General features: G+C 38.2%; 1 protein-coding gene across 1 annotated transcript in view; it reads right to left on the reverse strand.

Moving 5' to 3' along the window:
* Positions 1–292: 292 nt before the first annotated feature.
* The window catches only part of BIRC6 (baculoviral IAP repeat containing 6), a 241,574-nt gene continuing 228,704 nt past the window's right edge, over positions 293–13,162 (reverse strand). Inside the window, exons 69-74 of the mRNA XM_089529449.1 lie at positions 12,042–12,259; positions 10,884–11,045; positions 10,273–10,350; positions 7,826–8,014; positions 3,464–3,598; positions 293–1,126 (exon numbers count right to left, since the gene is read on the reverse strand). Of these exons, the coding sequence (XP_089385575.1) occupies positions 947–1,126; positions 3,464–3,598; positions 7,826–8,014; positions 10,273–10,350; positions 10,884–11,045; positions 12,042–12,259 (962 nt within the window). The 3' untranslated portion in view covers positions 293–946. The remainder of the gene's footprint in view (positions 1,127–3,463; positions 3,599–7,825; positions 8,015–10,272; positions 10,351–10,883; positions 11,046–12,041; positions 12,260–13,162) is intronic.

The raw sequence follows: 13,162 nt of genomic DNA on the forward strand, positions 1-13,162 counted from the left end.
GTTCTGCTACATGCAATATTTTGTCTGATACCAACAATTAAATACATTAATAACTGATGTAGTGCTCTAAAAAAAATAGATAAAATATACCACACATTGACTATTATGTACTGATAGATGTTATTCACTCATTAGCAAGTCTTTAATGACACCCAAGAGGTGTCTGAAAAATATTTAATGGAATTGTTAAAAATGGTCCCACTATTCTTGAGGACGAGTCATCCAGCTGTTAGTAAAGACCTAAGAAAGATGAATTCAGCAGTCCACATTTTGGCTGAGGTAAAACCATGTGCATTTATTTCATCTGCATTTTAGAATTAGTTAAGCATAAAATTAAATATGTTGACTGTAATAAATTCAGTCATACAAGTGCAAGTCTCCAACTATAATGAATTCATGGCAGATTATTTAAAAAAAGGTACCAGTAAATCGTAAGAGGGAGCATGTCCATTTGACCTTTATTGAAGTATACAGAAGGATCTTTTTAGAAATCAAATATGAGAATGGAGATATGGCCAAACGTAAAATCTATCAAATTCAGTGAAAACTGTCTGACTTTAAATAGTAGCTGTAAGAATGACCAATATATATTCTTTGTTACAACCGCCCTCACTCTACAAGTAAAAAAAAATAATAAACATTCAGTAAACATTCTTTCCTAAGGTAGCTTCCCTTATAGATCAGTGATTTATCCATTCTTGTATACATAACTTTTTAAACATACCAATCAGTGGTTCTCACAATTGGAAAATAAAAGCACAAAAAAGTTTACACTCTTGTACAGGTAAATAAAAGATCATCTTGAATTAAACTGTATAACCTGAAGGGCATAGTATAGTTTCAATTTCATTACCTATTACATAATTAGCTTCTTAGATACAAATATTGACATATTTGGCTTGTGCTTCAAAGCCTTGTGTGTCTATCAAGTCCATGTCAATGCAGCTCATAATTGGAAGTCACTTGGGAGGTCTTTACTGCTGCTCGGTTTCACTTGCTCATGCAAAAGACTATCCTCAGCACTTGTCATGGCACTGCATTTTTCAGCTGAATCATCAGCATCTGGGTCCAGGCCTTCGGGGCATGGGAGTTTCTGAAGTTCTTCCCGCAGTTGAGCTGTGTGGCGCTGTGTATGTACAAATTCTGAGTCAGGAAAGGTTCTCTTACACAACAGTTTATTAAGCCATAGTAAGATCCTTTGGTAATAAATGCATAATCTTGCCATGATGACAAAAATGAAAACATCAGCTGTTCACAGCTATACTGAAGTACTAGGAGCAGATGTTGGACGTTTATTAAAGCTGAAATCCTATAGCCACATACCAGAAAATAAATTCCACTGAATACAGTGGGTCCCACTTTTAAGCACAGGATTGAACTATAAGAGGGTAATTATATGCAGTAGTGTTATGTACTCATACTTTTATTTAAAGTATAAATTGGATGAGTTTATTTAAAGAGTTGGATGTGAAAACAGGAATTTGTAGAGGATCATTGTACTGAAAATGTTTGTTAAGACCTATTGGTTTTTTTTTTTAAAAAAACATCCTTTTATATGTAGTCTTTAAAATGTGTGTTTAAATTTTATTTAAGGAGTATATTCCAAACTATGCCTCGATGACCTCTGGGATGATTTATTTCAAAGACGTTTAATTTTTCTGGGTATTAACTCCCAGATTAGTTGACATAGTGGGACTGATGGCACTATAGGGCAAAAAGCAGGTGTAAATATTTTAATGGTTGTTATTTTGAAGTTGCAGTTATTTACTGCATCCTGTATATAATATAATATAATATTTATATATTTAATATAAAGTAAAATAGTATTATTTTAAATATATTATCACACATACAAAATTTATGTATGGTAACTGTTACCATAAACTCTGGGACCATACAGGTTAGAAATAATCCCCACCAAAAATTCCAGCTTTTGATGTGGGTTGGTTACTTAAAAGAATATTATACAATCTGAAACTGCTCTACAGCCTCCTGGGGAGTAACCATGCTTTTAGATGCAACTGATCGAACTCTAAACCTAACTCATCATGTATTTCAGGCTTCTTCTTCTATGGAATGCTTCATGTATGCAAGCAAGCATGTCATTGGATTTGTCACTTTTTCCATTACAAATAAACAAACATTCAGGTGGCTATTTGAAAAGATATCTGTAAAACATTGTGCTTGAAATGATATGGTTAACCTGTGATTTTATCTATTAACAGCTCTTTGGCACTCCTGACATGATGCTGCAGATATCATGCCATGCCATGTCTTAAACAATCCTATATTTGACTGTTCAGCCTACACAAAAAGATCACACATTTTTATCTGGATTGGCTTTAGTGGACAATCTTAACAGGAGAAAGGGAGTGGATTCTGAAATTTACTTTATAGGGTAACTATTAATGGGACAGGTTGAACAAATAACTAGACCAAGTCAAGATTGCTGTATTAAGGCTAATGTGTAGCTGTTGTCAAAAGCAGCAGGCCTCATGTTTCCCCCTTCTATTGCTCTGCAGTGTTGATTTGATGTCATTGCACTGAGATGCAATGAGAATGAGATGTTATTATACATCCCTGGTTCTCTGCTACTGGTGGGAAAATGCAGACTGAGGCGCCTTACAGACGGGCCTAAGCGGCGCCGTCATTGCGCCAGGAATACGCACGAGGGGCGGGGCTTCCGGACGTGCCTTGCCCCTCACGTGTATTCCGTATGGCAAGATGGCGGCGCCCTATACAGACGGGCATGGCCATCTTGACGTAACGGACGCGCAGCGTCTGGACGTCTAAACCTGGAAGAGCCGTCGCGAGTGCGCACTTTGGCACTTGCGGCGGCTCTTCCGGGTTGCTGGAAGGAGTGCGATTTCTGCACTCCTTTTTTGCAGCGCGGAGGAGTCGCGTGGTTTGGCTGCTGCGGCTCCTCCGTGCTGCAACCGGCAGCGGCCCAAGACCGCCCCTTTTGGGTGGTCTGTAATGGGCCTGAGTGACACTGAATAATACGTTTCATCTTAATCACTACTGGAGAAGGGATGAGGGAGGAAACACAGAGCTTTTGGCATTAGCCACACATTGGCTTTGGCACAGAATTTTTGCTTGACACAGACAAACTCCTGCTATCAAAATACTTGAGATCTGCAAAATTACTGATTACGTCAAGACAAAAATGACTTTATATTACAAAAATGATAACAGTTTATTAGAAAAGCAGCACATGGGGCAAATGAATAAAGGGAAATAGAAAAGGCTGAGCATAAACTGTTTAATTCTACCTGAGCAAAAGCTAGCACTTTCTTCATGTGTCTGTTTGATCCAATTTTTTAAAGGTCTCTTTTCATTAATTATTTTAAGATATTCCGGGATACAAGAAACTTTTTTTTTTGGGGGGGGGGGTCTTGAATGGAAGAAAACATGGATTGCTATGGCTTTCTTACAATCAAGCAACTTTATCCAGATATCTTACCTTAAGAGCTGCAGCATGATGGGACATAGTCCTGCCTACCCGTTTATCGCTGCTATACTGCTGAATATCTGCTATCCATTCCTCACACTGAGCCATGATCTCTACTCTCTTCAAGTAGAAGTGTTTATGTATAACCTGTAAGAACAAAGAACAAACTGGACATGAAACAAGGATCAAGTTGTTGATTTCTAACTAGAAGACCATTTCAGTTTACCAGAACTATGTCCCTAATGGTGCCACAGTCTTATTCTGCCGATGCATGATGGCTAGGCACAGCCTGTGTGTTCCAAAGGAGAGCTGCATCCCACTCTTATGCATAAATATTCAGAAGATAGCACTACTGAATTTAATTAGATTTACACCCAGGTAAGTGGCACAGGACTGCAGCCTTCAAGTGCAGAACTTATTTGGAAGTAATGTCCAAACATCAGGTGCAAAAAGGAAACCCATCAGGAATATCATGCTTTATCATATCATAATATGTATCTGACAAGACACCCTTATGTCCTTCTTTTATGGATAAACCATCTCAGCTGTACATGCTTGAAACAGTGCGTATAAACAGCACTAGCAAATGTCCCTTCTGATACCTCTGAAGCTGTGGGGCTAAATTGCTTATTATCGGAAGTCTCTGTAAGCAGAGAATGTCTTTGACACCAAATCAAATGGGCTACATCCACGTCTAATAAAAATAAGTATTTATCATCATTGGCGTATCATAACTGGAATACCAAATGAGTGATTTAAAATTACAGTTCAATCTGGGTTAAAAGCAGAATATTTTGCCAAAATCTACACACCCATCCACAATTAACAGAAACATTAATTAAAAGCAAAACAACAAGCACTTTAATAATATTGTCAAGATTTCAGAGTTACCATACAGTTCAATACTTTCCCTCATTACTGAAAGGCAAACAATGTCTTTTGACCTTTAGAAATCAAACATCTTCTGTTAGCCTAGTTATCACCCAGACTGCCTCTTTTAGTATAATAGTTTTCTACTATCTTGATACAAGTAAGTGTGACTGGTAATATGGAAGACACTTGTTCAGTATCTTCTCCACAGCAACAACAAATATTTGACAAATTTCCCCCAAATTTTACTTTTATATAATTAAAAAATGAAGCTCTAGCTGTCTCAATTTAAACTTTACAATATTTAATTTTTAAAGTTACCTTAGGGGCATATTACATTATCTAATCTAGTCAACAAAGCATTTTTAAAGTCCCATCTAAATAGGAACAAGGAGGGGCCTCGTAATTGTTTTGTATTTATATGCATAGAAGCCCAATTTGTTATGAAAAAGCATTGAGAAAAGGCATGAGAAGACAGATGCTAATCCCATCTCCTCCTTTAGAAAGGCTACTTTCACCTTTATGCATCAAATTCACAGCACTATTTTTACAGCATTCTGAATTGTATGGAAAGTCTTAATGGATAAAGGAGATTCCCTTCACAGAAAATCACTCTTTGGCATTAAACTATATTTAATATGAAGGGAGAAGGGATCAGCACTCTTCCTCTCCTTGAATTCTTACCAACACCTTTTTATAATGGCAAAAAAAAAAAAAAAAAAGGGGGGGGGGAGAAAAAAAGATAAACTGAATAATCAGTTAGTTAACAAGTAAAGTTATAAATCACATTTGCAATAAAACAGATGGACATATCTTTCCAGCATAACCACCTCAGCAGTCCACATATAGCAGATCTGATCCCTTAACTATAATTTAGTAATCAGAGGCTGAACAGGAGAGTAAAGGTCACTTCCACTAACAGATCAAGTCTCACAATTTGTTTTGAAAACCATGGTTGATATTAGGCAAAACAAAAGCAAAGGGATTTATGTGGGAGAGAAGAAGGGCTGCAGGCATGCAGACTTCTGTTCTAGTTCATTTATCTTAACTGCAGTAGAAGGAAAGGCAGCTCTGTGTTCAGTGATCCAATGTGCTGCCAATAAGATAACCTGTTGTCTGATATGTTGAACAAGTTCTATCAAAAGGCTGCTGAATCAATTATATGGGGATATTATTGTGTGATTTCACACACCTCCACATTCTGAGAAATAAGACAGCACATACAATTTCATACCACATACAAAAGCAGCAAAGATATGATGACACAGACAAGGGAAATTGCAGCTGTGGTGCTTGAAAGATGTCTATGTATGATCTATTCCTGACCCAAATGCAGACCTGCAAGGTCACTTTCAAGCTTGGCAATAAGTAAAGAAAGGGACTCTACAGATAATACAGGGGGAATAAAAGCCAAGTATGTACTTCATTAGAGTGTTTTAAGTACTTCACAGCTTTAACCAAAAACCAGAGTTCTGGTTTGTCCTTGCAGTGCTATAAAGAGTCAAAGGCATTTTCAGTGAAATGTTGAGACTCTTCATTCTACTTATAAATCAATGCTTCAGCTGCCATTGCCAGCTCCTACAATTACAAATGCCTCAGGCAATGTCTCACCTAACACAGTAACCAAAGTTTAAAAGGAGGAAATTGCAAGGGAGTGTCAATGAATAGGACTAATTACTTCTTCAGCAAAAAGCATTACTGGCATTATTATATTGCTCACTGGCCATTAAGTGCCATCATGGTATAATGGTTTGATGACTGTACTAGACTTCGAATCCCTGCTTGGGGAAACCCACTCGATGACCTTAGGCAAGTCACTCTCTCTCAGCCTCCAAGAAAGGCAAAGAAAGCCCCCTCTGAAAAAGCTTGCCAGGAAAATCCTTGATAGGTTTGTCTTAAATTCAAAATGACTTGAAGGCACACAACAACAAAGTAACTGGCATCAAGGCTTCATGTGCATTTTCAAAATCACATTTTGTTACCATCAAAGAAAAATGCTATTGTTATTCCAGTATATGAGCATAGTTATCAGGGATCGCCCTGCTTGTATGGAGGCACTTGCCTCAGGTGGCAGATTTTTGTGGGGTAGCAGAGGCAGCTTCTCCTGCAAAGTAGCTTCCCTAGCTATTCTTCTGATTAAATGCATTTGTATACATTAGGTGGGCAACTGCAGCTTTTCCACCCCTAGGACCCTCCTGAAGGTATATCGACTGTCAAAAATGAGACCTATTCACTTCTCATTTTTATGTGTGATGGTTTAAAAAGCAGACAAAGTATGTGAACAGGAATATTGCAATTCTGGCTCAATAATACTGCAGTTACTGCACCAATTATTCTCAGTGTCATTTATTTGGTTGCTGGGCAATGTATTGAATCCTCTACCATAAAATACCTTAATTTCTGATATGTTCCCCCTTTTAGTCAATTAAAGGAATAAAGCTATCAAATAAAGCTATCCAAAACACACTGCAAAAATAATCCAGTTTGAGACAGCATTAACTGCCATGGTTCAGTGCTAGGGAATCCTGGAAATTGTAGTTTATTGTGGCACCAGAGCTATCTGACAGAGAAGGCTAAATGTCTCGCAAAACTAGAGTTCCCTAGCATTAAGACAGGGCAGTTAAAGCTGTCTCAAACTGAATTATTTCTGCTGTGTATTTTGGACCAAAGAAAATATATGGAAAATTTCAGAATTGTTGCTTGCTTACAATATTAGCTAATTTATAGCTGTATCAAACAATACAGTTAATAAAAAAGATCACAGCTAGAGGACATCTTAATTAAAATGCTGAAAACAAAAGGAACTCCACATGAAATACCACTAGTTATAGAAACCTTTGTGTGTGTGTTTTGCAAATCTAATTTTCCGGAGATGTTTCATTGTGAATATCTGAACTTCCAGGGAAAATGTAAGTGGCACACTATCATTCACACCTAAAATATACTCAATAGCTTTGAAGTTTAGATCAAATGTTATCAATCATCTGCTTGTCACACAGATCTCACTTTACCCACACCAGTGTACTGTGTTTCCCCCAAAATAAGACACTGTCTTATATTTATTTTTCCTCAAGAAGACACACTATGGGTTATTTTCAGGGGATGTCTCACTATGTCTTATTTTCCGGGTATGGCTTATATTGAGGAAATGCTTAGAAATCCTGCTACGGCTTATTTTATGGGAAAGCCACAATGCCTCAATATAGAAAACCCTCCTGTACTCCCAAGTTAAGGCCTGTTGATAGCTGTGACAGATAAATGCAACCTCCAGAATCATAATTCCACTGGATACCAAATACTGAGGAATAAAAATAGAAGACAATTGCTTTTATCTCCTTCTCATGAGTTTCCCAGGGGTATCTTATTGGCCAATCTGAGAATGCACGGACCATACATGGACACAACAAATGTCCACAGCTTTAGTACATTTCCCCCCCAGTATTCCTGTATTTAAAATGGTTAGATCACAAGCAGGTATGGCAAACTATTATAGAAAACACAAACCTCTTTAAAACATGGTGAGGGATTTCTGATTTGTTCAAGCATTGCCCACTTGACTGTTGCTTGCCGTATATTTCCATCATATTCTCTGGAACTTTGAGTACCGCTTGGGGTCCCTCTAGATCTTTCATATCCTGGTTCATTGAAATAGGGTTCTGCAACTAATATGAGGGATTGCACAGACACCAATACCTGTGGAGAAATGAAATTCAAAGAGTTTTCAATGAGTGAAAAGAAATGCACAGCCTATCATTAGGGCTTATCAGGACAATATAAGGCAGTCTCTTCTCCTCTAGTTTTGTCCTTTTTCAGGATGTCTTCAATAATAGTAACATGGTACACTGTCCAAACATAATGGCTTCTGGACTTGATGGAAGAGACCCCTTCTAAAGGAATGACTCTTCTTTGGGCCAGAGCAGATGGGCAGGAAAAAGTGGCTTGATACTGGTTTTTCCAAAAGCGGGGCAAAACTCTGCTGCCCACACGGCCAACTCCAAAGACAGGCTGAATATGCAGGACCTGACCATATAGAGCAGTGTCAAGCCTCCCCACTGGATAATTCTCTTTTTGTTGCCTCTCCACCATGCATGTGCATCATTGCAAAAACACACCACCTGCAGCATCCAAGTACTTCCAACATCCACCCAGGTGACATTCCATTGAGTCTATTTTTCCCTCCAGGCTCCAAACTCAGCTTGGAGATCTTAGTTTCCTTCCAAGGACCCCTAGGTACCTACTTTCATTTTCTTTCAGCACTTGAAGGAAACTCAGCCTGTCTGCCTTTGTTTTCTCTCAAAGCGCTCTTCCCCACCAGCTTTCTGGGCTTGCCTGCTGGGGTGGCCAGACTTTCCCTTCAAGCATTCTTCTTCCTGTTTCCTTCATTTCCCCTCAGTGCTGGGAGATTTACGTCTGAGTGCTTTTCTCCCCACAACATACGCCCCTTCCTCCAGTTTCCCTTAGCCAGGCTGGAGCGCAAGGTGGCAATAGGAAAAGGACATAGGACAATGCTCTGCAACAGTAGCATCCTTCTTCTCTTCCATATCCCCTCCTCCCTCCCACCAATGTCCTGGCTGGTAGCATTTTTTTTGGGGGGGGGGGGAGGGCAGAATGGATGACCAATGAGTACCCAACCAGATATTCACTTCTTTTGGAGCTATCACCCAGTGTGTCCTTGGTCCCTGATACAAGCCAACAGATAAAACCAAGGGTAGGCAACCTGTGGCCTGCAGGCCGGATGCGGCCCAGCGAGGCCTTGGGACCGGCTCCAGCCCGGTCCTGCCGCCGATTGCCACCGGGGCCTTTGGCCTCTTGTGCGCAGGGGCAAGGGGGGCAATTCTCTATCGACGCCTCAGAAACTTGCATTTATATTAACATTTTTTTAAAAATCAGCCATTTTTTTGCGTGTCCTCCACTTTTTTTTAAAAAAGTGTCCACCATTTGAAAATGCTGTCCTACATTTGTCCCGGTTTATTTATTCATTAAATTTTTTTAAAAATTATTTAATTATTTATTTTTTGGCTTCGGCCCCCCAGTTGTCTGAGGGACAGCAACCTGGCCCCCGGCTCAAAACGGTTGCCTACCCCTGGATAAAACAGATAATCCCACAGATAAAATATTCTGCATATACCTATCATTTTATCAAAACACCAGCTACCAACTCAGAAATATTAATATAGCATACATTCAGTTTCATTTTTTTAATTATTCTATGACAATTCAAGGTATTTGTTATTCTTTTTGCAAATATTAATGGGTAACAGAATAAAGTCAGGAAAACCTACACGATTTATAAAGGTTTTGCTCTCAAGGTAATCAATAATTCATTTAAATATTTTATTTATTTATAAATTGAGAAATATAATTAGACTATTATAAGCACATTACAATTGATATAGCACCTAACTGTGGAGCAGAATTGAGTATGTGAATGTTTACACAAAATAATCCTAGTGAAGCATTATTCAGTGTCAGATATTTAGTATATTGAAATTGGAAATGAATAATAGAATATGAAGCTGCAACCAGATGCTATTATATTTGTAACCTTCAAACTGGCCATCCTAAGATCAGGGGACGAATGGAAAAGAACCACACCACAGCAGTTCTCTAACAGATGTTGAATTTTGTCATTTTAGGAATTTCCTGAACTTCATGACATCACCAAAAAAAAGTGTCATTTCAACAAATTTTCCAAAGTTTACACTGAGTTGCATAAGATGGCACTCACAATTTCTCCCAACATCCAGCAATGATCTCTGAAACTGCACCAGAAATGGAGAATTACGAGGTCTGGTTGGGTACACAAAAGTTCTCCATTTGATCTACTGGTCTCAAATTTTATTGGAGAATATGATGGGCTAGAAACCAAAGTATTGTTCAGATCAAATCTTTGCTTTTTTCTGTGTGTACTGGCACCCAATGATGTACTAAAGAAGAAAAAAGCCACATACCTGCAAAAAGCTTGATGTCTGAGGATTCCACTTCTCTTCTGGTCTTCCATGCCAGGTATTAAGTATACTTAAACAAACCTGAGGAAAAAGATTTTAACTGTGAAATATTTCAATATGTATATACACACATACATTGTCACAATACAAACAACAACATCCTGCTAGTGGTATATATGTTGCTTCAATTGAGATTTGCACATTCAGCAATGGGCTGTGTGCAAGCTATTGTGAGCATTTCCTCAGTACAGCAGACCGGATGGAACTCAGTCAAGAGTTGTGATGTCAAAGTAAACACCATTACTCCTATCCAACTTCCAGCAAAGCAGAAATTCTCTTGTCGTCTAAAAGACAATCCGTACATGGTGCTCTATTCCCATTAAATAGCAGGTTTTGAGCAGATGAATATTCACATTAGATAGTTGGAAAGTCTTTCTGCACTGTAGCCTGAGATCTAGTTTGTATTTTGTAGCAAAACAGACTGGTTAATTTAAAACATTTTATTAATATGTCACTCAAATAAATTAAGTTCTATGTACCCACTTCACCCAGGATGACCAGAAAATCTGTTTTAAACACAATTGTTCCAACTAAGATTAAGACACATTCTTTACCTTGCCATCATTGTAAAGGTTTGGATTGAATCTCACGCTGTGTCCTCCAGTTGTTTCCAGATTCACAAGTGGAGGTGAATTAGGATAGTCTTGTGGAAAATATACATCAAACTCAAAGCATCCATTTGCATAAGGTGTGTCTGCTGGGCCAGTTATCAAAACCTTTGAAAGTGTATTAAATAGAAGTTATAGTAAGAACCTTAGAAAACTAATTATCTATATAGAGGAAATTACAAATAGTAACAGGAAAATTTATTTTAGTCATTTAATTTTAATTTATAACAGTATTTGACTAAGTTCCTCCTGACTTCTCTGTATCTTTCATTTCTGCCTGGCTCCCTGCCCTGCAGTTTATCAACTTCCAATGTTCTCTGTCATATCTAATTCTTCAGCATCAACAGGCAAAATCTCTCTGTACACAGGCCAAATGATTTCCACCAGATCCCCTCATCTATTTGGACTCTACTTTGAAATCCCTGCCCCTTCCACTTTCTCTTTTTTGTGTAAGACTTGACACCTCCACTTTTCCTTTTCTCAGTCTGATAATCTATCCAGTAGTCTGTTGCAACACCTGAAGAAGCAACACCAAGATGTATTTCCTTAGGACAGAGATAGGAGAAAGATCTGAGCAGCCAGAAAGAAGAGACAAGTCCTAGAGGGCAGAGGTGCTACAGTAGGGGCTCTAAATTTCCTCCCCAAGCGCTCCCTTCCCCAATTTTGGAAGACTTGGAATGGACTAAGTACAGGGCCATGAGAGAGACATTTACAACAACAGCCCAAATGCCTTAAGGGAAAGAGGGGTAGGATCAACAAGACTATGTAATTAGTTGGATTATTGGTAAGATGTATACTTTTGTCACTCCTTCCCCCTTCTTCCTTCTCCACTTTCATGGGTGTCCTGTGTTCCTAACCTCAGTGAAGGTGGAGGGCCCACTGTATAGCTCTTTGGGTATTCCAATGCAAATCCATGGAGAAAGAATAGCATTTCAGATTCCACAGCTGTTTGCATCTGGGTTTAGAGTGGAACAGACTGGGCCTCAACTTATTTGATGTGGATTAGGCCCAGATTTGAATCATCACATTGAATTCCTAACCAAATAGGGAGTATTGTACACAGCTCCAATTCTTGGGGCTTGTAATACAAGCTTGATTTTTTACCTTCATAATGTCTAGTCTCTCCTCATCACACCGGACAAAAACACTGGATGAAGAAGAAAGTGGAAGCGATGTTGAAAGTGTTACAGCTTCTTGAGCAAGACGCCGGGCTCTGGCTGCACTGTTTGCATCACTGGCATTTTTCACCTGAGACATGTAGTGGTAATTTACTTTAAAGACTAGTTTTCCATCATCATCTTCAGAAACCATCTCAAACGTATCTGAAATAAAAAGTATTACATTTTAGTTTAGAGAGGGAAAATGTTAAACTGGAAAAAGTAGATGGATTGACGAAAAAGCCACTATATAAACACACCATCTTCTTCTTCACATAAATTTTAATACACTAAGGTAAATGGGCAGAATGAAGCTCCAACCCATCAGTTTAGGCATATTGACTATCTTGATTTTCTTGCATACAAATACACTAATTGACAGGCACCATTTAGAAGTACACTACTAAGAATATAATGGATTACACTCTGGTTATAAATGACCATGGGAGAAATGAATTCATTATTACATCATTATCATCATCACCACTACCACCACCATTTTTTTTGTATCCCACTATTTCCTGATTGTGCTAGTTTTACTGAACATATTATCTGTTTCCTGCTATTGAAATATTGAAGCCCATTAAACATTACTACCTTTCTCTACATATTAAGGCCATAATTTAACATTACCCATCAAAAGAACGTCTAGAGAAAAAAAGGCAAAAAGGGAAGATGACACTAACATGTCATATAACTTCTTTAAGTCTTAGCACATGTAATTTCTAACCAAACACAGTGTGTAGAGCTAGTGCTGGGTCAATTTCATTTATTTTTCTGCTAGAATGTTTTCAGCAGATTTATTAGAAGAATCAAAGAGAATCACAAACCTTCCACTTGCTGAGACTTCAGATTTCTAAAACTAAGTATCATCGGGAGATGAACAGAATAAAATCTCAACCAAAAGTCCATCTCATAGGTTGCCATAATTACAAAGTCCTGAAGTTACTACTGAAATGTTAAGTCTCCCTCCTTGAGAAATATAGATAGAGCATAAAAATCTGATGTATTATTTGTAGATTTATCACTGTTATCTGTGGGCTGGTTTTTAAGTGTCAGAAAACACTC

Source organism: Sceloporus occidentalis, unplaced genomic scaffold, assembly GCF_023333645.1.
Source record: "Sceloporus occidentalis isolate IW3139 unplaced genomic scaffold, rSceOcc1.0.p SCAF_6, whole genome shotgun sequence".
NCBI lineage: Eukaryota > Metazoa > Chordata > Lepidosauria > Squamata > Phrynosomatidae > Sceloporus > Sceloporus occidentalis.